This window comes from Leopardus geoffroyi, chromosome C3 (genome assembly GCF_018350155.1).
Source record: "Leopardus geoffroyi isolate Oge1 chromosome C3, O.geoffroyi_Oge1_pat1.0, whole genome shotgun sequence".
NCBI classification, from domain to species: Eukaryota; Metazoa; Chordata; class Mammalia; order Carnivora; family Felidae; genus Leopardus; species Leopardus geoffroyi.
In genome coordinates, this window is record NC_059338.1 from 37,831,556 (window position 1) to 37,858,220 (window position 26,665).

The 26,665-nt window shown below is 43.6% G+C and overlaps 1 protein-coding gene across 4 annotated transcripts in view; it reads right to left on the reverse strand.

Annotated features, from left to right (window-relative positions):
* Window positions 1–14,854: 14,854 nt before the first annotated feature.
* Window positions 14,855–26,665, reverse strand: part of LPGAT1 (lysophosphatidylglycerol acyltransferase 1) — a 116,468-nt gene continuing 104,657 nt past the window's right edge. For all 4 annotated transcript variants that reach the window (XM_045452459.1, XM_045452457.1, XM_045452461.1 and 1 more), the window contains 2 exons: window positions 23,284–23,390; window positions 14,855–21,127 (listed from right to left, as the gene is read on the reverse strand). In XM_045452459.1, coding sequence (XP_045308415.1) covers window positions 20,976–21,127; window positions 23,284–23,390 — 259 coding nt within the window. In that variant the 3' untranslated portion in view covers window positions 14,855–20,975. The remainder of the gene's footprint in view (window positions 21,128–23,283; window positions 23,391–26,665) is intronic.

The window sequence follows — 26,665 nt, forward strand, 5'->3', positions numbered from 1 at the left end:
TCACACTGAATTCTATGTGACGGGCACTCCCCAGAGTCATGCATCATGCTAGCCCTGCAGAAGGGTTTGAAAGTAGACATTCTGTGGGCCTTCTCACTTCCAGATCTCTGATCATACCATTGTTCTGCATGCAATGCTCTTCTGTACATTCTCTTGTCAAAATTCTACTCCAGTCCTAGCTAAGTGCCACCTCATTGAAACCATCCCAGGTTCCTCAGGGATGTTAGTGTCTTCTTTCTCTGTAGTCCCATGGTCTTATCAGAGTCTGCCTTTGAACATAATTAGTTGTGTCCAGGCCTTCCTCCCTGACAAGAATGTGCATTTCATGAAAACAGCGACTCTGTCCTATTCATTTCTGTATCCCTGGCTCTTAACACAGGGTCTGGTCTGGCAGAAGCTCATGGATCGTTTGAGGGGCAAGTGGATAAATGATCAGAGTTAGTGGAAGCTCCAAAGATCAGCCATCCTCTACCCTTCTGGGTAAGTCTTGGGTGTAACATACAAGAGTTCTTCAGGGACTCAGGGCGAGCTGAGAAGGAAGAAGGGGAGTTTGAGACGTTAAGTTACATGTGTCAGTTCTGGACAAAGCCAGGGAAATGGTGAGACTAAGCTCAATGTCCAGCCTGCTGTATTGATGTTATCATGTTGCTGGACATTAAAACCTAGCAGATAAATGCTTGGTGTCTGCAATGAGGATCCCCCACCGCAGCACACACAACTGGACACATTCATGTGTACACAGGGGCAACTTAGGCAAATACGGGAATTATCACATGTGGTCACATCTACATGGAGATATGCAGCTGTGCACTTGGAAGGCCGGGCATAGAGATGCATGAGGTATACAAGAACACACACACACACACACACACACACACACACAGGCTCAGCCATCTTTGAGAGCCCAGAAACACAGCAAGTGTGATAACAGGTATTCAAGGGTAGGGAAGTGAGAGCCCTGAGCAAACAGATGGGCTGTCTGCTGATAACCAAAGCCAAGGAAAACTTGGAAAGACTGAACATTGATCTCTTCCCCACCTTCCCTTCTTCTTTTCCAGAGAGTAGTCTGGGACTTAAGGCAACAAGCCAGCAAGATCCTTCCAGCATTGCCCCCCTGTGAATAACCACGGTGTCTGATACTCAGCAGCCGGAACCAGCAAGCATCCAACTAGCTTGGACCCTGCCTGGCACAGCTCTGCACCAGATGGCAGGGGGTGGCCTCTGGGAAGGGGGCAACTCCAGATAATCCCCTCCTCTGGGCTACCCGTCTGCAGTGATCTGGCTAGTTCCAGCCTCCAGCACAGTGCTTACACCCTGTCTGTATCTTGTTCCAGTTGCTGTCATTACAGTCACAGTGTGTGTGTGTGTGCGTGTGTGTATGTGTGTGTGTGAGCACACACCCCTGGTGACCTCTGTCTGGTCAGGAACTCCCAAGGGCAGGGCTCATGCCTTCCACAGTGAGGCTGAGCCTCTCTCTCTTGAGCAAAGACCATGGCTCCCTGGGCTCCTCCAGGGGGAACAGGGACTGCTTTCTCCTCACCTGCATATCCCCCTCAAAGGCCCCAAATGAATGTAGTTTCTCAGTTGGGTTTCTATCTGTGAGCTGTTGCAGTCTCTCCCCTCCAGATCATTTGGGAAATCCTGGCTGCTGGAGAGCTCTAATGAGCCTCCAGACTTCAAGTTTCAATCTCTGGCAGGCTCAGAGAGGCCACAGGCCGGGGAAGTGATCACCTGCACAATCCCAGCTGTGAACACCCCAAGGACAGAGTCCTCTTCGGTTTCTTGGCATATTTGACTCACTAGGGAGTTGTTGAGAACCTAAGATTTCCTCAATAATTTACATCCATGCTCCTCCCTTGACAGGATCACATGGCCTCGGACAAAGTCAGTGAACACTATCCTGGGAATCTGATCTCCTGGGTCCAATAACAACAACAAAAGGAACAATGGCAAGGATTACTCTGAACTCTGGGAGGTCTGGACCCAGCTGGAGGCCAGTGACCTGATAGCGCCACTCAAGCTCAGCAATGGCCTTCTACTTGCTGGGAGGTGGAGGGTAATTGAGAGAAAGGCAGCCGAATGCTCTGGGAGTCTTAGGAAAGTGTTCGGCCCAACCTCACTAGCCTGTGGGGCTCCTGAATGTAAACTGAGTGTCTGCTGGGCATTCTTGTTCTTTGTCCTTCTACCTGTGCTCACGCCCATCCTCTACCCTGGTTCCATGTCTTGGTTCCCCTGCATCCTCACCCCTGTCTTCCCTGGCCTCACTCCCTCAACATATAAACACACTTAGAACTTTGGAATCTTCAAATAAATCTCCCCTTGTCCTTTCCAGTCACCCTATTACCCTCCTTCCCTCTTTGGAAAAGCCACTGGAGACAGACCAAGGGCGTTCCTCACTGTTCACTGCCCACAACCCACTGGCCTCCTACACCTGTTCCACAGAAGCACCCCCTCTCCCCATGACTAACACACCCAAAGCTCCCACCCCCTGGCACCTGAATGTTCCACAGACAAGTTCTGAACTTGTTATTTGCTTATCAAAAGTTTTTTTTAATACCTTCTCTGTGCCAGGAACTGAGGTATGATATGAATACGATTAGGGCCAAGAAGCTTACAATTTGACAGTAAGCAGAAATATGAACCAAGGATAACATATCTAATTGCTAAGGGATACTACTGAAATATGCCCAGAATGTTATGGGAACCCAAGGGAAGTGCATTGAACCAGGAGGGGAGGAGCAACTGGTCAGGGGAGACTTTCTGGGGGAATTGGGTTGGAACTGAGTTTTGAAGGATGTGTGGGAAGTGGGTAGCAGAAATTGGGATTTGGGCTATAGGAGTCTTTCACTTTTAAGTGACAGAACAGATTTAAGCAAACCAGGGACACCTGAGTGAAGCTGGCCTCAGAACTTTCTGCTTGCTGCTGTCCTTGCATCGGGTCTGTTGTTTCTTCCTCTGGGTTGAACTCATTCTCTCCTAATCAGTTCAGCTTCTTTCATGTTTCAGGGGTCAGTTGGCCACAGGAAGTTCCAAGTTTTTATCAACTCAGTTGGTTAGCTCCAGCATATATATATATATATGTATATACATATATATATATATATATGTATATATATACATATATACATATATATATATATTTTTTTATATTATATATATAAAATCCCAGAGGAGGGCTCTGATTGGCCCAGCTTGGGTCATGTGCCAATCCTAGGCCAATCACAGAGGTGTGGGATACTCTGCTTGACCAGACCTGGCTTCCCTACCCACTCTTGCCACCAGGGGGCAGGATGCTGTGATTGGCAGCTCCAACAGGGCCACATGGAATGAGTCAGGAGAGGTAACCCAAAGGAGAGGGTACCGAGAACACAAACAACAGATGTTCATAACAGAGTACTTTCTAGCCAGAGAGAATCACATGTACAAAACTATACAACAGCCATGGAATGTGTCTTGGAATAACTAAGAGTTTTATATAGCTGTATCTAAGGAAGGACTTAAGGGAGTGACAAGAAATAAGCCTAGAGAAGAAAGAATTGGGAGGGCCATATGTGCTAAACAACAGAGTTTAAATATTATCCTAAAAGCTAGGGAGACTCTTTGGAAAATGTTATGTCAGATATTTGTATGATCAGATTTTTTATTTGAGAAGAAAAAACTCTTTTGTCCATAGACCTGTTCTTTTCCCTTCTTCTCTATTTCAGTCAATGACACCCCCATTCTGCTAGTTTCATGAGCCAGAAATCTGGGGGCAACTTGGGGTCATCTTCCTCAACCAAGTGCTTCCTGGACCCTCTCCCCATTCGCCAATCCTTTCCTTTCTGTGACACTGCCTTAGTTCAGTCCTGGGTCTGTTCTTGCCAAGAATGCTCTGGGGGGTGGGGTGGGTTCCTGCTAATATAGACCAAGGAAGGAGGCTTCTAAGCCCCTGCCTAGGCTCGGCTAGACTGGTTCTCTCTGCTTCCATGGCACTCACGCCTCTCCTCACCATTATCCCACTGCATTATAACTGTGTGCCGTCCTGCTCTGACCCTCGGCCGTGCACATATGCTCTGTGGATGCCTCAGAGCATGAGTCCTGTGTTTCATTTCTAACCCTGGCTGCATGGATAGTGTCCAATACACTTAGACATGGGGTAAATGTTTGTTGATTAATGAAAACACAAAGAAATAAACGAAGCTCACCTCCTGCCATCAACATAGGCAACTATAAACACATGGACAACTGAAAAAAGAAAAAGTTCTAATGCCTTGGTGAAGCCCTCTGAAACAAGGGTGTTTTCCTCATCAACTTTCAATGTTCACATGTTTTTCCTCTATCCTTGTAACTCCTCTTTTCAGTTTCCCTCTCTATATCTAGGTCTCTACCTTGTCTGGTCATCTATGACATGGAACTGAAATCTGCACTCTGTGTGTGTGTGTGTGTGTGTGTGTGTGTGTGTGCATAAAATGCTTTTTGTTACCTATTTTGATTTTTTTAAAGTAAATAATGTCCATACTTGGGTACTTTGTGATAAGTATCACTTCTTGCAACACATTTCACATTTGATCATGTGAAGAGTCTGAGTTTACCCCTGGGATCTCTTTATTGAGGGTTAAATGACAAGGAAGGGGTCCTCTGTGTACCCCCCCCAGCTAAGGGCCCACAGCCAGTTCACACCAGTGTCAGGGAAGCATACAGAGCAGCCCTTCCCAGCCCTCCCAGAGCCTCTTTGACTCCTGTTCATTTATTTATTTATTTATTTATTTTGAGAGAGAGAAAGAGAGAGAGACAGAGAGAGAAAGAGAAAGAGAGAGAAGCGGGGCTTGTGCTCACCTGAAGCAGGGCTCAAGCTCACCGGATGTGGGGCTCGAACTCACCAACTGTGAGGTGATGACTTGAGCCGAAGTCAGAAACACCCAGGTGCCCTCTTTGGCCCCTTTCTCTGTGCAGAACTCACCTTCTCTGGAAAGCTTCTCAGACGAAGCCTGCCCTGCTCCCGACACTCCTCTCTCTGGTCCAATCCCCATGACCCTTCTCTTCCGGGCTAGATCCACACGTGCCCGCCCTCTTGGGAAGCCAGTTGGCCTCGTGCTTTGGGAAGACTGCCAATCCTTGCTTTACACTTTGTCATCTTTCCTTCCTTTCATCCAGGAGCTTCCGGGGGGTGGAGAAACATGCTGCTCCCAAGTGCCCACCTCCCCCTCTCCTGGACTGTCTGGTTCCACCCTGGACTCAGTCCCCCAACCTAATGGCTCACAGACAGTTGATGATCAGGCTCCCTCTTATTCTCCCCCAAGATTCTTCAGGAAGGTGACAGTAAGGCTGCAGTCTGACCTTTCATCTTAGCCCCGGGGACATCTGTATGTCCCTGTGTTTAGCTTCAGTTTTGGTCTCTTCCGGGCGGAGCGGAAAGGGTCCTGGGGCAGGAGTCAGCAGCTCTGACTTATGCTATCAGGCCTACCAGCAATTAGCTCTGTGACCTTGGGGGTCATTTATGCCCCCTGGCCAAAGCTTCCTCATTTATTGTTCACTTACCCTCTTGTCTTTTGTGAAGATCGAGTAACATCCGTGCATATAAAGTGCTGCATGAACTGTAATGTTCCTTTCAATGGCACGTATTACCAGTGTTATTTTAACCCTGGTTCCCTTGCCAGTGGAGCAGTAGATTATAAAGTGGCTTCAACTGTGAAGATATGCCTTGTCTCCCATGTCAAGCAGCCTGGAGGGAATCCCAAGATGCAGCAGCTCCATGGCTCTTGGGTTTCTTCTCACTGGGAGCTGCAGGTGCTGTAGACCTCAGCCTCTCACGCCAACAGCTGGGGCAGGAAGGTGTGGGCCATGGGGGGAGCTGGTGAGAAATGGGAACGGGCTATTATCCAGCTCAGGTACTGCCAGGTGGGACAGGACAGGCTCTGGAGGGGCCTCGTAGATGGGGAAGAGGGAACAGCCTCCCTTGTCTCTCTCTCTGTTTTTATCAAGGAGGACAATCTTTCCCAGAAGCCCCCAGTGGACTCCCCCTCAGATTCTATCGGCCAGCACTGGGTCACACTAATAAGCAGACCAGTGGTATAGATTAAGATTCTAAACCAATCATGGTTCGTCCATGGGGTCGGGAGAAGGGCCTCTCTGACACACAAGAAAAATTGGGGTTTAGCCAGCGTGCAGGTCGGGGAGCCCCTCCTGCAGCCTCTGCCCCATCTCTCACTGCCTCATTCTAGGCTCTGCATATTAGACCTTGCCTTACTCTTTCTAGTTCCTGCTGTCCCTCCAAAGACGTCTTTGCCATTTTTGTCCTCCTTTTCTGGGACTCAAAGTCCACTCCCTTCCCTCCTGACCCACAATATTTTCATACAACAACCGCATCCCCATAATGGTGACAATTACCTGTACTTCTAGCTACTAAGAAAGCTGAGTCTTTCTCTTCCTGCACCAACTTTCTTGGATGATCTGGAAAACATTTCAGGATCTTGACTGTGCCTCTAAGTTCACACTAGGCCTGATGGGTGGATGCGTGCTGTGGAACCAAGTCAGAAAGCCCTTTTTCCAGGAACAATCCCCAGCATTTACACAGCACAGGAGCATTTCGCACACCCTTGCCTAGACCCCTGTAATCCATCTTGACCCTCTTGAGAGCCCAGGAGGCAGACAGGCCAGACCGGGGCAATAACCCCCTTTGTCAGATGAATCACACAGGGCTCTAGGAAATCAAGGCGCTTGCCTAAGGCCATGGAGCTCCTAGCAGTTGGGTCTGGAGGGGGAATTCCTGGCTCTGGCCCCTGACCGAGTGGCTCTTCCAGGGCACAACAACCCCAAGACAACTCACAACTGGCCTGTTTGGATTCCAGACAAGCAGGAATTTGCCAAGCTCCCAAGTTCCAAATAACAAAGGCCCCTGTGTGTGCCAGGAAGAGAGCAGAGGAATTCGGTCTAATGGGATGTCAGGCACAGGGCAGCAAACAATGGTTATTACAAGTTACATTTACATAAGACTCTGTCGGTTTGAAAATTTTGCTCACAGACATTCCATCTGGTATCTCAGCGACCCTGTGAGGTGAATGTGGCAAGGCTGATTAGTGTTGTACATGTGGAAACTGAGGAAATGTGACCTCGCTGGCTAGAAAGAAGCTGAGCTGTGACCTTCCCCTGAGATTTCTATTTCCCAGGCCTGGATTCTGTCCCCTTGCAGACTAACATCGTAAACCTGCCCCTCAGCTCCCAGGTTCTGGGCTGGTCAAAATGTCAACTAGTTTCTCAGAACAATGCAGAAAGCAGCTAGGGCTTAGAAAGTGGTGTCAAAGCAAATGTGCCCAAGTGAAGAGGGTCTTAGGGTAGGAAGGGAGGGGGTGGCAAGAGGCTCAGAGCAGGCTGGCTGAGCCCAGGCCAGCCTCAGGCCAGCAGCCAGGTGGAGCCCCAGAGAGCCTATATGCAGGAGTGGATTGAGAGCAGGGTGGCGAAATCTCCAGAGTTCTCAGGCCAGTGGGGAAGCTTTATTGGAGTCCTTCCCTGGGCTTTGTGGCTCCTGTCCCAACGCCTGTAGGGATTGGCCGCTCGCCTGGAGCCCTGCATCATAGCCACAGTCAATCTCTATGATGCCCTCCAGGGAGTGTCAACATGCTGCCGTAGGGTGACAGAGCCTGGGTCCTTCCCTGTCCCTCAGCCCTTTGGCAGCCCATTTAGTAAGCACACTCTGTAAACAACAGCTGACTGGCCCTAGCCTGCTATCTCATCTCCTGTGCTCTGGAGCTGAGGAAGCAGGTTGCTCAAAGAATGAACAACAGCCGCCAGTGAGCAGACATAGAGATCCACAGGAGAACAATGGAAATGACATTTTGCCCACATATATCCTTGCCATCCCCTGCTCCCATTCTCCATTGAGAGCCGGCAGCTAGTGAAATCTGGCGGTTCCTGGACAGACGTGTTGGGTGTTCCTCCCTACATTCGCTTGGCCCACTGTCTTCAGCTGCCCTTGTGATGGGACTCACACTCACCTTGGGCACATCCCAGCTCAAGCACACTCCCTGAATCTTTTTGCTTTTGGCCTTGGGGCTTCTCCAGGGCCAGGAAAGCCTCTCCCACCCACTTCAGGGACAGCCCAGAAATTTGGGGAAGTTAATGGACACAGGGGCAGCCCCTAATCAAAGGGGGACAGGAGGTGGTGGGTGAATGCCCGGCTTCCTGCAGAACTGAGCTCTTGTTGCCTACAATGGCAGCAGCAACAATGCTCCCATATTCACATTTCCTTGTTCCTTTTTCTTTCTTCTAAATGCTGTCTGATCCCCGACTTATTCTGGGAATCATCTCCCAAATAAATCATCTGCACCCAAGTCCTTACCTCAGGCTTTGCTTTAGAGTGAACCAAACTAAGACACCTGTCACTTGGACAAGGTACATGATCATTTCTGCCTACCCGGCCTGTTGTATCTCCCAGCAGCCTTGCCCCCTCGTAGGTGGGTTGGTGTGGTCTTACTAAGGGCAATAAAGAAGAGGCTACCACCTGGTGATCCATTTACATTCTGGTACCTGTTCCCTCTGCCACTGTTCCCTTCTCTGAGCAATTATACAGAAGCCCCTGGAAAAAGAGTAAATCAGGGGCTCCTGGATGGCTCAGTTGGTTAAGCATCCAACTCTTGACTTGGGCTCAGGTCATGATCTCACAGTTCATGAGTTCAAGCCCCACATCAGGCTCTGTGTTGACAGCAGGGAGCCTGCTTGGGATTCTCTCTCTCCCCCTCTCTGCCTCTCCCCTGCTGGCTCTCTTTCTCTCTCTCTCTCTGTCTCACAAAATAAATAAACTTTTAAAAAAAAGAAAAGAAAAAGAAAAAGAGTAAATCACAGTGGCTAAGAGGACAAGACTCTGAGGCCAGACACCCTGCATCTGAATTCTGGCTCTGCCACCTTCAGCGATGTGATCTTGGGTAAGTCACCTAAACTCTATGTGTCATTTCATTTACATATCTGTAAAAGAAACCTCATAAGGTTGTTGTGAAAGTTAGCTACACGAGGTGTGTATAAAGTACTTAGAGTATTGCCTGGCACACTAGAAATGGTATTTGTGTTTGCTGCTCTTATCTCCTCTTCCATAAAAGTCCCTTGTGCAGTGGCTTGGGAGGAGGAACAGAGCTGGGACACTGAGGACCCCCAGGGGCCTGGCTCCTCCCCATTCCTCATTTCCTCCTTGGTGGTCCTCTTGGCAGGGCTGACTTCATAAACGTGTGACCTGCACCTGTTTTAATGCTCTGCAGTTGCCATCTTGAAACTCTTAAACTTTTTGAACCAGGGGCTCTACATTTTCATTTTGTCCTGGAGTCCTACAAACTATGTAGCTGGTGCCGCCTGATGGCTCAGATCTTGGAGAGACGTCTCTGTGAGTGATGAGAGCAAAATAAACCCTGTCCTCTGGCCAAACTGAGTTCATGGCTTCTTGTCTCCTCTGAAGGCAGCGGAAGATGCAGGCACAGTGGAACTTTTATCAGAGTCCTTGTGACTGACAATGGCTCATGGTGGGGAAGGCCACAGGGACCAGCTGGTCCAACCCTCACCCAGAGTTGGGTTCCTCCACCCACCCCTAGCACAGGCTCACCCAGCTTCTTTGTGAATTCTTTCAGCAACAAGAAAGGATCCGTTTCATTGTTGAATCTAATTGTAACTGCTCCTCATTCTGTGGAGTGTTTAAAGTTCTCTGAACCCTTTCACAAGGACTATCTCACTGGGTTGTCACCAACCCTCTGTGTGACAGGCATTTTCTAAGGAAGAGAAATTGGGGAAATGATAATTTCCAGATTAGCAGCCCTGGCTGCCCCCACTCAGCCTCCCCCCTTCCTTCTATCAGTGATTGAAATCTCACTTCATCTAGGAAGTCTTTCAGCCTATCGAAAGAGAAAGAAGGACACCTTAATTATTTTTGTACTAAAATTATTTTTCACCTGAGCCATAGGTAATATATTGTAATATCTTTTTTTCACATGTGCTGTGCTTTGAATAACAGTCATGAGAATGGCATGAGTTAAGCAGTCTTTTGAGGAACTGAATCTTGTTTTAAATGTATTCGACTTTTGTTTAAAGATGGATAAAACAGGATCACAGAATCTCCCTCCCTTATTGCCCAAAAAAATAACGCAGAAATTGAAACACAAAACAAAAACACAATGACCTCAAACAGCCAAAGAGTCAATCACACAAGGTAGAACACACACTTTAAAAAGTGCCAGGCAAGGAATGAGATGGAAGCTTCTAGACCCATGTGGTTTTGTCCCACCGCTGATTGTGGAAATATGTTGAATGAAGAGATCCAGAGCACTTCACCAGTGCCTTCCCATTTGGAGGGCAGCCACTAGAGGGGATGGGTAGGGCAAGGAATTGTCTGAGAGTGGAGGTCCCCAGTACCTGGGGCCTGAGTGGGCAGGAAGGGGTGTCCTCGGCTTGCTGTCTTCCCGGTAAGGTACAAGTGTTGACCAGACCCCACAGGAGGAGCAACTCAGGTAGAGAAAGCCTCACCATGAGGACCTGGCAGTTAGCACACACCTGTCCTACCAGATGTCTGTGACAGGGTGCTACAGGGGCTCCTGGAAGGATACACTTGTTGCTTCTCACTTGCTCAGTAGATTTACCACTTTCCTATTTCCCAAGCTTCTGGAAAAAAAAAAAAAGAAAAAGAAAAAGAAAGTCTTGTCTGTTCATTTCCTTCTTGTCTGTAGTTTTCAGACTCTTTGTACCTATGTTCTACAGCCAACACTCCCACTCCTCACCACCCCAACCCAACCATGAATGCCTTCCAAATGGGAAACCCATGGGGCATTCTGCCTGGACTGGTTTCTCTGTGTTAGAATCTACTCCCATGGTTAGGTCACTACCAGTGGGGCTGGTAAGGTAGTCCTCTTGTCATTCCTTTCCTTCCTCTTTCAATAATGAGTAAGTCAGTCTGAGTCAGTGCTCATCCTGACACACCAGGTTTTCCCATCATTCAGACATAACTCCAGTTTATTCCAATTACTATGCCTGATCTTACATGGAACAGTGTCTGAAGGCTGAGCAATCAACTATTCCATTTCTCTGCCCTCAAGGAGAAACTGATTCATAAATTCCACATTTGTTAACTCATTCAATCCGTTGCCTTTTTAAGTAACCCTTTAGGAAACCAAAGCCAGCTTACCTTCAGTATAGGTCAGCCTAGGACTGCTCTGAGCCCTGTCATGCCTGGGCGGGCACAGGTGCATCTCTATGAGTCATTGTTCATGCCAAGCTTCTCACCAGACAATGGCTTCTAAGTATTTCCAAATCTCCTCCAGGAGATCTGTTCTGTAATTGCACCTTTGCCCATCATCCTCTCTCTCTCTCATGGAATTACTGCTTCCTGGGGTTGATACCCTGAAGAAGTTCTTGGATGGTGGGCTGGACAGCCTGATGGGCATCAGGCTGGGGCTCTTAGAGAAAGATCAGGCTTTGAAACATCACCTTCTTATCACCTCCCACCCCTACCCCCAGCGGAGCTAGCCCTCAGACCCATGCCTACCATCCCAGTTCCACATAGAGGATCCTCTGTTGTGTGCCTGTCCCAGTTCCACGTAGAGGAACCTCTGTCATCTACCATAATACCTCAATAACCAAAAACAGCACTGATTCTAATCTTCCCACTGTCTGCTGGCACCCAATCCCTAAGGATTGAGTACATGGCACTTAGGACTGGAGGATAAAATGTCAATTATCAAGATATAAACTTCAGAGTCTTCTGCAACTAGAAAGGAAAACATTTTCAAAATTACTGTGGTTTGCTGAATCGTCAGAATGCCTTCAGCACAGGCCTTTCTATTTTAGGATCATATGAAATATACATAGACAACTATGGGCTGGTGGATAGCTTCCAACTACTAGAAATTATATTTTCTTCCCTTTTGATAATTAGTTCAAGGTCTTCACCACAAGTGACATCATGTCTCAGAAGCAAAAAATAGGGCTCTACGAAGACTATGTAATGTCTTCTGTCGAGCAGATCATATTTCCTCTTTATGCCCTACTCTCCTTACCTTCCTAATTGGCTCTCCGACCTCAAAGCTCTTTGTTGCTGTCAGGAGCCTTAAATAATGAGGTATATAGTCTGACTAGGTGAGGTTAGGAGCTTGGCCATGTTGGCTTCGTTTCAGTTTATCGTGGAAACCCAAATGACCCAGGGCTCAGAAAACGGGATGGCGGGCATTACAGCCTATGTGATAGTGATAAAATTCTTAGGAGCCAAAACAGGTCATGTGGCCCACAGGCATAATTTCCATACTTTGTTAAACCCAATTGGGGTGAGATAAAACAGCTTCCATTACTGAGCATTTGATACAATGTGCTTCACGGAAAAGATCTCATGTAATACTGAAAAGAACTCTTTGAAAGTTTCCCATTTAACACACGAGGAGAGTGAGGTTTAGAGGATAAGACACATATCAAAGGGGTTACGATTTAAGCTCATGGGCTGAGTCCTGGGTGTTGCTGCCCTTCTGTGGGCTCTTCTTGGACAGGCCCTGGAACCATGATGGAGGGACATTTGGGCACTAGAGGCAGTGGTGGCCCTGAGTGTATTACCTGCTGCCGATGTCATACCCGGATTTCAGAAATGAAAGAAACTGTTATGAGATTGAAATCTGTCCCTACTTCAGTCTAAAGTCAGCCATTCTCTTTATCTTCTACTGTACAGGGCAGAGATAAAAACAAAATACATTTCATTTCCACCTCCAAAAAGATAAGAAGCATGGATTTCAGACTTTTTTAGTGGCTAATTGTATCTCTGCAACAGCTGAGGGAACAGTTATAAAAAACAATCTAGGACTTGGGAACTATTATGTTTAAAATCGAGGAAAAGGAAATTACAGAAGCTTTTGAATCTATTACCCCTTTAAGAAGTGTACTTAATCCTTTAGATTTAACTCTTATTTACTCAAAACAAAAACCCAAACAGAGGCAATCTGCTGTTTGGGGGAAATATTTGAATGGAAACCTGGTTTTAGTCCCCGTGATTCTGTTAAGTAGCCATTTGATGCAAGGGGCCCAATTGCACCAGAATGAAATCCACTGGCTCAAAAAAACAAGGTGATGTCTAAAGTTCCTGCTAGCTCTGAAATGCTAAGGGACAATGAGTTATGCATCAATCAACGCTGAAAATAATATAAAGGTTACTCCCCAACAAAACCTCCATTCTTTGGATATGTGTCCTTTTGATTAATGTGATTTACATGAATGAGTGATGGACCAACGTATCTAATCCTCTTAAAGTACTCAGAAATTCAAAAAACTTCCAACTATTGAAATTATGGGCAAACTTGTTAAAGTGTGAGAATTCTAGACCCAGCTAGTGGTCTTTAATCCAATAGCTGAGGAATTGTTTACTGTGATAGCTGGACTTCAAAGATGGCTCCCAATGAACCATGACTCCTGGTATTTAGACCCTTTTGTAGACTCTCCCACATTGAATCTGGGTTGGCCCTGCGACTCACTTTGGGGTGCCTGGGTGGCTCAGTTGGTTAGGCACCCGACTTCAGCTCAGGTCATGATCTCGCAGTCTGTGGGTTTGAGCCCCGTGTCGGGCTCTGTGCTGACAGCTCAGAGCCTGGAGCCTGCTTCGGATTCTGTGTCTCCCTCTCTGCCCCTCCCCCACTTGCACTTTGTCTCTCTCTCTCTTTCAAATATAAATAAACATTAAAAAAATAATTAATGTTTATTAACATTGGCCCTGTGACTCACTTTAACCAAAGTGACATTTTGCCAGTACTGGATCTAAGCCAAAGGAAGTCTTGGTTGACTTCTACTTTTTATGCTTTTTGGAGCCCCAAGGTACCATTGCTCCCACTGTCCCACACAAAACATGTCAGAGTTCAATACATCCAACACAGACAGGCCCAGATGCCTCATTTCCAATGCCATCCTTTGTCCTAACTGAAATGTGTACATTTGAAGGAAAGATAAAAGCCCTATTGTGGGCTCTAGATGCCTTGATTAAAAGAGGCTCCTTGTCACCAATATTTTGAATTGTCTCTTTGTTTAGCATCCTGGAGATGCCTAATGGCTCAGAGGCAGGCTTTTCTTCTGCCAAGAGGGCAGAGTGTCTGAAATGGCAAGTGGGACCCTTCACAGGTGAACCCTGAGGACGCAGTCTTAGGACAGAGATCTTACAGGAGTGGATTTCCTGAACACTGCCGTGTTGGAGTACCCCCTGGGGTCCTCATGGGTTAGTGGTGTGTGTACCTTGTTTAGAGAGCAGCCTTTGCACTCCCTGTCTTCTATCACTCCTGAGTTCCTCTTCCTAGTACTCTAACTCTTCTGATTTCTCCACTTCTAGGTGCCCTGATCCGGATACAGTGTTAACTGGTAAAAAATGGAAGACAAGACCCTTGTCAGGCAGTTTTGCATGAAAAATGAAACACAGGCCTGAAGATGCCACAATTGATAATTTGGGGAGGCCTCTCAGCCCCATGATTTCTCAATGACACCATGAAGACAACAGCTATAATTGTGAGGACGGCCCAGGGTTCTCTCTTGGCCACGGTAAATAAATGGTGAGAGCTTTACCACCATCTCTAGAGCGAATCTCACCCCTAAAAGTCAGAAAGTACTCCGAGGGGAGGCACCAGAAACCTTCCAGGGGAAAACTCAGAAGTGAGCTTTGTGATACACTCATGTTGCCTAGCAAAAAACATTGTTTCAATCTCTTCCTTTGCAAAATGGGTTTGATCATACCTAATTAAGAGTATTTTTCTGATTATTAAAAGAACCTGTCTCACTTCTAGTGGCTAGCCAACCCTCCTCCCTTCCATGTGTGTGTTGTTTACATGTGATCTGGATTATTGATTCTTCATGTTTCTCATGCCTCTAGGAGTTAATAAGAAGGTTATACAAGTCCTGAGAGGTAAAAATTTATTGATTTATATATCAGCATGTTATGATACGGTCACACCTGCTCATACAGCTGACTTTTTCTTATAGCCAAAAGAAGATGTTTTTCCTTTTAAAAATACATTTTTTCCAGCAGGAAGAAACATTTTAAAAACAAACATTTTCATATTAAGTGGAAATTTAAAACAATGGCTTCTTCCCCTCCACCACCCCCCCCCCCCAACTCATGAGAAATAGGGCTGGTCAGCAATCTCTGAGTGCTTCAAATCTGCTTTCAGTCTTCTGCCCCCAATTTGTTCTTCGTCTTGGACGGAAGCAACTTCTAGGGGGAAAAAATGCAACCTCAACTCAAAACAGCAGCCTGAATCCAAACAGAAGAAGAGGTAGACTGAACTGCAACGTTTTAACTTATTTGGTAGATTGTATATTTTTTAATACATTTAAATTGTTTTCAGTGGGATCAAACATATTCTACAAACAAATACCTGAACAATAAAGGTTTTGAAGGCTCAAAACAAAATCTAAGAGAGACTTCTATCGGTCTACTTAGCTTTGAGACCGGAAAGCATAGAACCAGCTTTAGAAAAATGCAAGCTTCCCATGCACTTCAGGAAAAAGTTTGCATTTGTCAAATTCTTCCAATCAAAAGCATGCTCTGTAGGACTGATGTTAATGCTTCTCCACCTTTTAAAGCCCCTGCAAGGGTCAGTGATAGGAATTTCCTTAGAGCAGTGAGTAGCTTAACTGTGAGGAGTTTATTCAATACTAACAGTTAAACCGAAAGACAGGCCAGTGGTATGCTGGAGACAGCTCCTGCCGGCTCCTGACGCTACAGCCGATTGTTACATTTTAGTGTTTTGCCAGCAGTTGTTAAACAGCTGTTATTAAAATTATATAAGCCTATAGTTGGTGCTGGAGCTCAAAGTGGTTCACCTAACGAGTGAAATTTGTACAAGGGTAAGAAATAGTTTCACAGATCACATATCAGATTGAGTGACAATCAATTTGAGAAGTAGGTGAATTAGGATGTTATTCCATTTTTCAAATCATAGGTAGGCTACAAGAGTTCGGCAAAATCAGTTAAAGCATCCTGGGAGAATCACTTGGCCATATGGAGCTGACAATAAAGTATATTTTATTATTATCTGTTAATTGTGTTATATGTCCTTGCTATCAGGAAAATTTATAGCGAATGTATGTACACTTTGCATGCATCATTTTTTTTTTCCAGGAGAGCGGACTGGTGAACAGTTACCAAGATACCAACAATATACCAGTATCTCCACCATACCATGGGGAAAAATGGGGAAGGAGTGGAGGAAACAGGTTAAAACCAAAGAAGGAAGTACACTGTTTTTCATTTGGTTTTTTGGTTTGCCCTCAGCATCCAGCTGCTATGACGTGCTCTAAGTACATGTCCACAGATGTTAATGCCAAAGAATCTCCAGAAACACACAAACACCCCATCCCCACCACTAAGAAGTAAAAGCACTTTACTTGAAAAAAATCAACTTTATTTTTCTAGGTTAAAAAAAAATAGAACCAGCTATTCATTTTTGTTGTTGTTGTTGTCGAGAAAATGTTTCTTTTGGTGTTCACATCTAAATTTCTGAAAAGGTGATCTGGTTACTAAAATAATCCCGTATGCATTCATAACCCAGATCCACGTGTGACCAGCCCTTTACAAAAATTAATTACAGTTGCCACAGCCTTTACATTCATTCTTATAATACATTACAACATGCAGATACATGAAGAAAGAAAAAACAGGTCAACAAGCAGAAGTAAACATATGGCATCAGGAAAACTAAAATCCACCTGTATAAAATAAATACGACTTTGCAATAACTGTGACGAAAATGAAAGCACTTAATGTAACAATGGCAGGTCAATGTACAACTGTGTCATTACCCAGTCATCACAGAAGTTACTGTAAAATGCAGACTCCTCCCGTGGAAAGAACTTGTGCCTCAGTCATGTGTTCAACAGTTCTACACAATAAAAATAAAGCCATTTGAAATATGTGTGCACACTTTGCAACCAGAATACACTTAAAAACTTTTCACTCTTTCAACTGTTCTAAAAAGTATTAAATGTAAAAATCCTCAAATGGAAATTCTGCAGAAAAACCAATATTTTTCTTCCATATGGCTACAGTCACCCTCCCCAACAGTTCAGCACCCTCAGCTTATTCCCAGGGTCCGGTTCCTAATTATTGAGGATCAATGCAAAATGATTGCAATAAAGCACCAACCAGTGACCGCTCCAGAGGACACCCGGCCCCTTTGTGATCTAGAAATGTCCAATTTAGGTGGTTTTGGTCCCAAACGTATTAGACTCCACCCCCTCATAAAATAAACCAGTATACCTGCTGCCCAGTGCCGCTTTTGACTTTGCCTTTCACATTAACAGACGTAAGGTTCACAGCAGTCCATGGCAAAAAATGAGACTAACCATTTTTATTCATCTTTATGGACCCAAGGGGACCCGCTCGTAATGGTAACTCTGGAGTGAAGTCCTGTGTAATGAAGAAAATGACGAACTCTTCCTACTCAGCAGCGCAAATAAAATTTTCTTAAATATAAAAAGAATCCAATAAGACTGTCCATGATTAAAGACTACTTTCTATGATTATAACCAGGTCCTGCTAGTTCAGAAGAGTCTTTAGGGAAGTGATTGTCAAAAACATTACTAAAGACAAATCCACAAGAAGTGAATAACATGAGCAAAGAATGAAGAGGCATTCTTAACATCAATGTGAACGATATTAACACTAGGATGATGTGAGGTTTACATTGGGTGATTTAACATTTCATTTTCATAAAAGGCTTGAGTATAATCGCAATACTGCCAACTCCTGATTATTCAGGGATTCCTTTTCTAGCCCATGGATTACTTAGGCTTTTGTGTTCCCTCTTTTTGCAGCGGTCTTCCCAAATCTTTTCGCTACTCATTAACACAGTCAAAAATACATAAATGAGAGAAACTAATAAACAACTGAAATCTTTTTTTTTTTCATTAACAAGCATCCCCAGAAGAAAAAAAAAAAAGTTTGATGAGAAAAAAACTCAAACTCGTAAATACACACTAGATTTTTGGCTAACTATGACATATTATTGGATTAATTATCCAGTAACCCCTAGTTCCTTTATAGTGGGAAATTAACAGTTGATTGTAATATTAAAAACTACTTAATATTATGACAGATCTGAACTCAGAGCTATCTTTAAAAAATCTATTTAGATTCTCAACGTATTTGCCCACCCCAAAACATCATTTTCCATTCTATAGTTTTTCTTTACCTTCCACTGGTGCATAGCTTTCTCCATCGTATCTGTACATTTCAACACCAATAATGGTTTCTGAAGTTAAGAGTGAACTGCCAGTGTGGTCACTTCTGTATTCACTGCACCTGCTCTTGGCCCATGGCCAAGCAGGTGCTCCACTGCTGTGACTTGTTGAGACCAGGATCCAGTAGGGAGTTCTCAACCCTCTCTGCCACGGGAATCTAGGCAGATCAACTGAGATCAAGAAGTGCTGAGATTCTACAAGCTACTGGTATAAAACTGGCACAGTTTAATTTTTTCCCCCTTAACAAAACATACAGTCTCTAAACCTTTCACCTCACTTTGCGCAGAAAGTACAAACTGGGAATTTTTATTCAGTTCTGTACAGTGGCGCATTGCCGCTTCCCTGATTTGCCATATAAGAACACTGATTCTCTCTTCGCATTCCCTAGTGCGAGCAGGAGAAGTCCAGTTACTGGTAAGGAGAGCACTATCGATGCTCTCAAATGAACGTATTTTGCAAACAGAAGAAAGAGAACACATTGATAAGCAATCAAAGAGGGATACACAGATCAACTACGGATCTATTTACAACCCACAGGTCTATTTTCAAAATGAACTCACGTATCTATTGGTATTTGTCACTCTAGAGTCTGTTGAAATGACTCTGCGCTTGAAAAGTAAAGCATCTTATAGAATAGTTGGTTTAATGTGTACAGTATATTAACAGTATCACGTTCCTTTGGAGCACAGTGATGGCGATAGTGGCTCTAAATCGCATCTATGTATGCACGTATGCATTTCTCTCTCTCTTTTTTTTTTTTTTTTTGGTAGGAGAACTGGCCACTCCTCCCTGTGGCTTGCTTTAGCAATGAGGAAAAGGTCTGTTTAGCTAGGACTGTGCATGCCATCCCTGACAGTGAGCAACTTATCCCCCAGATGGCTGACTAATCTCTCAAATGAACAATTTCAATTCATCCTGTAATCTAGCAGTGTTTGCTGGGCCTCAAACAGAAGCATCATTAAGCTTCTCTTTGGCTTCCTATTGTCATCCATGCCTCTTAATTGAGATTGATTTCACCTACTCACTGTCACTGTAAAGCACACAATAAAATGCCTGGATTTCAAAAAAAAAAAAAAAATCGCATCTGATCACAAGCACTACCAAAGCAAACACATTAACACCGTCTTCTGCATTTTACCAGTAGTGGCATAATATGCAACGAGGTATTTCATTAACACATTATTCTCTTTCATATATGCACGGAATTAACCTAAAAACGAAGCTGCTGTGGACTTTTATTTGGTGTTGCTTTACCTTCCCACATAACTGGGAGAAAATTCACATCTTTTCAGTTTCCTTTTTTGGTTTATTTAAAAATAGAAAACATTAGCCTTTATTTTTATTTTCTGGCCTACTTCTCAAAATTGCCATTTGAATGATTAGCGACAACACGGGAATCTACAATGCTCGTATCACAGAAAACTACCACTGACTTACTCAGATCTTAATAGTCCTACAGTCCCAAACTAAAACACACGCTCTGTCTCAACACTGGGAATGCACGGGAAGAGCCGATGCAGTCCCAGCACTTTGTGGGAAGAGTCTGGTTCTACTATGAGGTATAAATCACATGAACATAGTAGGAAAAAAATCTTCTCTAGAAATAGACACATGACTTTATTCTCCTTAAAAGCAACTGGAAGAGACAGGGGAAGCCTTTTGTGCTGGTCCGAATCCTGGTCACACCACCCTGACATGGGCAGCAACGTGACGTGACGACGGAGTATAGGTTCAGGGGTGCCGTGTGACAGCTTGTCACCATTTTGAGCCCGTGTCTGGCTCTAGCTCCTATTTTTCTGATCGAACCCCTATTTCACCTCAAACGGATCATTTAAATGCTTTACAACGTTGGTTTCAGCTGCCCCCGAGCAAACTTGGTGCTAATACCCCAAAACGGGAGACAAAAGCCTCGGAGCTGGACGGAAGCTTCTGCAGAGCGTCAGGGTCCAGGTACACGTGCAGAGACAACACAGCCTCTTGAGAATTCCACTCACGGATTAGGCTTACGTTTGTTTTCAGGCTATATTACTAATCCTCTGCTATATATGCATCTGATAAAAGTGCATTTTGTAAAAGACAATTATCAATCTATGATATGCCTTCTGTACAAAAAGAGAAATCAAGTGACCCCCTCATACAAGGGAAAGCACTAGCGCCTGTAAACACGATATTGGACTGAGCTAGCCTTTTTTAGAAACACATTCTAGTACCAGAATGTGTCCAGTGGACCCTGCTTTCCCCCCATGCGAATGCCTGACACTGGAGTGCCACTGCAAACCCCTGGGGAACAGCTCTTCAGAGGGTGCCAATGGCTCCCCTGCCTCAAGGCTCCTAGGGACACAGCTAGGGTCGGTGGAAATGACGGTGCTCTGCAGCACTGCCCTAACAGACACTACGAGCTAAGAGGAACGGACACAACTTTCTGAGCTTGAACTAGATTACCAAGTACATCTAGTGGCAACAGCATTTCTCTCAGATAGTCTTCTAGGATGGTTTTATGATTTCCTCTTCTCTGAGTGGATGTTCACTTAAGTGTGTGGTAGAGTGTATCTTTTGAAAACATGAAAAGTCCTTAAAACATATTAGCAGGTCATTATATTACTGATCCTCATTTTAGTAGAGTTTTAAAATATCCCGAAGGGGGATAAATATTAATCCATCCATTGAATTTCCTTTGCTTTTTTTTTTTTATATTCTGATTTGCACATGTAAAATAATGCACACTTATGAAAGTCTGAACTCCTCTGGTGACCTTGACAAGTCCCAGTCAATTCCTAAAACAGGCAATGGTAAAAATACTGAATGATCTTATACCACATATAGCCTGACAAAAATGCAAAGGACTGTATGAGAAATATCCACATATTGCTGAGGGTCATCTCCCTGGAAACAGCTTCCTTATGGCCCTTGGGAGGTGGAAAAGCCCCTAAAAGACAAGATAGAAATATTAATTTGTTTTACTGTGGTGGTAGGTCTCCCGAACAAAAGCTGAATATTAGTTTAACTAGAATTTCTGTTGTTGGTTTTTTAAAGCATTCTGCGACTTCCCTTTTTCCTGAAGAGAGATCTCATTTGAAATAACAATTTTCAAACTGCTGACCCCTTTCCTGCCTCTGAACATTTGCATTTATTTTCCCCACCTGATATGCTTCTCCTCATCTCAGTGAATAGCAGGTTTAACTGCATTCTTCCAATATCAGAAAAAACACCATCCATCTCCCTCCCCCGCCCCAAGGACATCACGCTCATCACTATGTTTATTTCCTTCTCGGCACTCTCCATGATCTGCAATGATCCAGATCTATCTTTTCTTTTTGCTACAGACTTGTTTACTGTCTGTCTCCTTCTGGAATATAAACTGCATGAGAGCAGGCACTCTGGCTGCCTTGTTTCCACTGGAACCCTACAGATCTCCATGGCAGCCAGGACACAGGATGTATCAAGTTGATATTAAATATTTTCTGAAATAACATAACTTACACTAATTCCTCTATTTACAAGTTAAATGTTTTTGCAAAAAGCGGTGGTAAACCACATATTATTTTCAAAAGGCAATATTATTTATGAAATATATCTTAATAATATAAAAAGAAACACAAAGTAAACAGATGTCTTTAAATTCTTTTCTGGAAGGGAAGGCTAGACTACTTCGGAGCAATAGTACCTAAGGTCATCTTGATAACACTTCAGCATTTCAAATAGTCTTTGTCCTTGCTGATAATCCCTTTGGGTAAGCTGATTCATGTGGGGATTTGCTTCTCACAAGCAATTTACAGAGAACACTTCCAAGTTGCAAGGTCTATTTTACAAATAGCTTTCTTAAAAAAAAGACTTCCATTATTGTTGCTGTAATTTTGCCGAAATATCATAAAACAAGACATAAAGATTGAAAAAGAAGAGATACTCTCTTCTCTTAATCACCTTGTGCCTTCTTACACATCTATCCTGTTTTAACTTTAAAGAAATTTTGAGAGTAAGACCAAAGATTGTACGTGGTGCAGAAGGATGTCTTGTTCAATGGGTCTTACTAAGAATTCTAAAGACATGCACAGCGTCCAACCCCTGTCATAGAATATGTACTAGTCCACAGCCCCAGAGTCGGAATGTTAGGATCAGGAAGGAATCCTGTTGTGGGTAAAGTGAAAAAAAAAAACCCTAAACACAAAAACAAAGGCATTAACGGTAATTAACAGTATCAGCTTTTGCCCACCATCAGGCCTTTGACAGTCTGATTTAAGAAGAACATTAATTCTGAACCAAAAAAATCTAAGTGGGAAGAATATAGCACTTTCTGTTCATCTAAAATCTCATAGCCATCATCAAACTTAAAACAACCTTCTCTTCCTTTTTATTCCCCTTCTTATTGTAAGTTCTAGAAATTAAGTGTACAATATACTTAGTTATTTGTGAAAGCACTTTGGTAATGCCTAGCATTCTACCAATTTTCTTCTTTCCTAACTTCCTTTCTTCCTCCCTCTCTCCTCCTCCCTTCCCCTCCCTTCCTTTCACCGCATTGTAGTTTTCACAGAAGGTAGAGAATATTAAGTACAGATAAGAGACCTTACGATAAATTGACGTTTTTCTCCCAAGGAGAAAAGTGTAAGGTTGAGTATAAGAAAAGTATAAGTATAAAACTTAAAAAGTAAGATTTATCTCTAATATGTAAAGAAAAGAATAACCACGCATAAAAATGCAGTTCAAAACGATCTCAAACGACTGCAAGATGATGGCATTAAACAATCAAGTAAGTACAATGCCAAATCATAAATGTTATTTACTATTTCATAAAACAGCCGTGTAACTATATGTATATAGTCTTTTGCATACTGGTACCCTCTTGCATTAGTTCCATTTATATACTTTACTCATCATTTGATCTTGCATATTGCCTGATGAAGTAAAAGCCTGAATACATTTAACACTAACATTGTTCTTATGAATATTCTAAGCTGAAATTCTTAACTGTAGAAATCCTTTGATTCCTTTAGGGTATCTGAAGAATGGAAAAATGGTTATCTCCCCCAAAGTACATCTTTGGAACTACCACTAACTTCAGAAACTATGTAATAGGATACTCTGTACCTGTTTCATAAAAATGTGATAAGAGTTCCTCTTTTTCAATAAAACGTTGATAGAGCCAATCAGAGAGGCCATCAGTCTCCAGGGGTACATCTTTAATTGGAAAGATCCTATGAAGAGTTAGAAAAAAAGCAAAAACTACTTTAATTCAGGAATCGAAATCATTCAGAAACACAACTTAGCTTTGGTCACTGAGAAGCTGAAGAAAGTTATGGAATGGCCTTTGTTTTTGCCGCTTCTCAGATCATCTTGGTTTTTAAAATTTTGTTGATTACACAACAGATGTTCGCTCATTCATTCATTCATTCATTCACTAGCCTATCATATGTTAGGTCCAGCACCAGAAGATGAAAAAATATTAATAAGTTATGCAGTATCTATAAATAATTATTGAGAAATGCCTGTCTTCCTCTGTGGGTTTAAGACGAAATGGTATCCAGAACAGATGAAGTTTTCAAGTGTAGCTACTTTAGGGACACATTTAGAGCAGTCAGATGCTAGGCCGAATGCCGAATAATGCATCTTGGCCATGTTCTTTGGGAGGAGATGTCTGTGAACCAGACAGAATCTGCCTAAATTGGTGTCTTTTCACTAATTAGAGCACAGATACTGGTGTCCTGAGAAGGGCCACCTCTTACTGGAGCACAAATGTGAAGATTCTGTGAACGCGTCCCACCTCAACAGGAAACAGACTGGGATGACTAGTGACCTACAGCTGCTGGATGGGGGATCGAAAAGGGTAGCTGGGTAAATACTATACATTTGCTGACTCTGAAAAGTTTTTTTTTTTTGTTTTGTTTTGCTGTTTCTTGGTAGGGGGTTCTTCTTTTAAATTTCTTCAAATTTTATTTATTGAGAGAGTGTGCATGTGTACACATGCAAGTGGGGTGGGGGTGGGGGAGGGAGAGGGAGAGGGAGGGAGGGAGGGAGAGAGAGAGAGAGAGAGAGAGAGACAGAGAGAATCTCAAGCAGGCTCAAGGCTCAGCACAGAGCCCACGCAGGGCTGGATCCCATGACCCTGGATGATGACCTGAGCTGAGACCAAGAGTCAGACAGTGAACCAACGAGCCACACAGGGGCCCCTCTTTATTTTATTTTTTTTAAATCAAAAGCATAAAGGTACCCAGTCTTAAAAGTCTGCAAAAAGTTTGTTTGTATGAAAAATAGCAGTCCTTGTCCCTCTGCCCTTTGTTTCTCTCTCCCCAGAGGAATCGATTTTTACCTCTTTTAACCAATTATCTTGATATTTATCACCATGTTTCTTCAGTTTGAAGGCCTATCTACTGACCTCCCCTATGGAAGATGAAGATCAAGCTCCTTTCTTTTCCCACCACACATTCATGTCCTTCCCATCTTCCCAGTGCAGTGTGTGGTAATTTTAATTAGCACAGTATTAGACGTTTACATTGTTATAATCAGGTACATATATTCAAAGCTAAGCCATGTAGTAAATCAAGGCTACTATTCCTTTCCTGCTCAATTTTTGTTCTCCCTGAATTGAGCAATCATATTGTTTTCTCTGAATATATAACTAATTCAGCCATCAGCTCTTGTCTGTCAATTCTCTAGGTCAGGTCTGCAAACTTTTTTTTTTTAAGTTTATTTATTTTGACAGAGATAGAGAGCATGCGCATGTGTGCACAAGTGAAGGAGGGGCAGAGAGAGAAGGAGAAAGAGAGAATCCCAAGCAGGCTCTGCACTGTCAGCACAGAGCCCAATGCAGGGCTTGAACTCAAACCATGAGATCATGACCTGAGCCGACCTGACCCTGCAAACTTTTCCTTAAACAGCCAGATAGAAAATATTTGGACTTTGCAGGCTATATGGTACCTGTTGCAACTATTCAACTCTGCTTTGTAGTGTGAACGTTGCCTTAGGCAATATAGAAATTAATGGGTATAGGGGTATAGTTATGATCAAATAAAATTTTATTTAAAAAACAGGCAGTGCAGGGTGCCTGGGTGGCTCAGTCAGTTAAGCGTCTGACTCTTGATTTTGGCTCATGATCTCTCAGCTCATGGGTTCAAGCCCCGAGTCAGGCTCTGTGCTGTCTCTGTGCTTGGGATTCTCTCTCTCTCCTTCTCTCTGCCCCTCCCTGACTCATGCTGTCTCTGTCTCTCTCAAAATAAATAAAAAAAAAATCAGTTTCAGGAAATTACAGTCTTGATTAAAAATTTTACTTTCAAAGCCAAAATATAGTTTTATTTATACAGAAAATAACTTTCCCAACCTTAGTCACCTTTCTGTTCCTCCAAGGATAGTACTACGTTGCTTTAAAGCAGTCATATAGAAGGGTTTTGGTCTATTAAATATTTTAATGGGGTAGGAGATTCTGAGGTCCAGAAACTTCGAGTTTCAGCTTGCTACTATAAAATCCCCTACCAGAATTAGATTTTCTTTTGCTTTGAAAGAACATTTCAAAGCATTTCGTTTGCTTTGAACAAAAAGATGCATTAAAGAATGTCATAACTTTTAAAGAGGACAAAATACTTGAAATACTTATGCCACATAAAATCATCCCATAGGCTTGTATTTCTTAGCCCTTTCAGTGCTTATACTGCTGAGTAATTGAAAGATCTCTTTCAAATTAAAATTTTTACTTCTGCACTCTCATGTTCTCATATGCCTCACTAAAGTAAGAGACTGAGACTTCGGGGCCGAGATCCCCTTCCACAAACGGTACAGCTTTTGTTTTGTTTGTTTTTAATATTTGGAGAATCTTTGTTCTTTGGGTCCAATTAAAATAATCCCAGAAGGTAGTGTGGCATAGTGACTAAGGGTATAGACTCTGGGATAGATGGCCGGGGGCTGAATTCTGGCTCAACAGCACTTGACAGCTATGTGACCTGGGGAAAATCGTTTAACCTCTGTACGATCTGGTCCCTCCATCTGTAAAATGGGGTTAACAGTATTATTTACCTTACAAAGTTGTTACACATGCGCACTACTGGGCACAGGGGAGTGGCATAACTTGGTATTGGTACTGATGGTGGTGGGGTCATTAAAGGCCAGACCACTCATGGCAAGTAGCTGTGTTTTCCAGCTCTCTGGCTTCAGCAACAGTTGTAGTGATTAAACTGGACCCAAAGTTGCTATAAGAGTTTGACAGTTCGTGACTATTTTCTTTTCTTTTCTTTTTTAAAGTTTATTTGTTTTGAGGGAGATAGAAATAGCGCGAGTAGGGCAGGGGCAGAGAGAGGGGGAGAGAGAGAGAATCCTAAGCAGGCTCCATGCTGTCAGTGCAGAGCCCAATGCAGGGCCCAATCCCACGAACAGGAAAATCATGACCTGAGCTGAAACCAAGAGTTGGACACTTAACCAACCAAGCTACCCAGGCACCCCTCCATGACTATTTTCATACGCGTAATACTCTACACATTTTTCA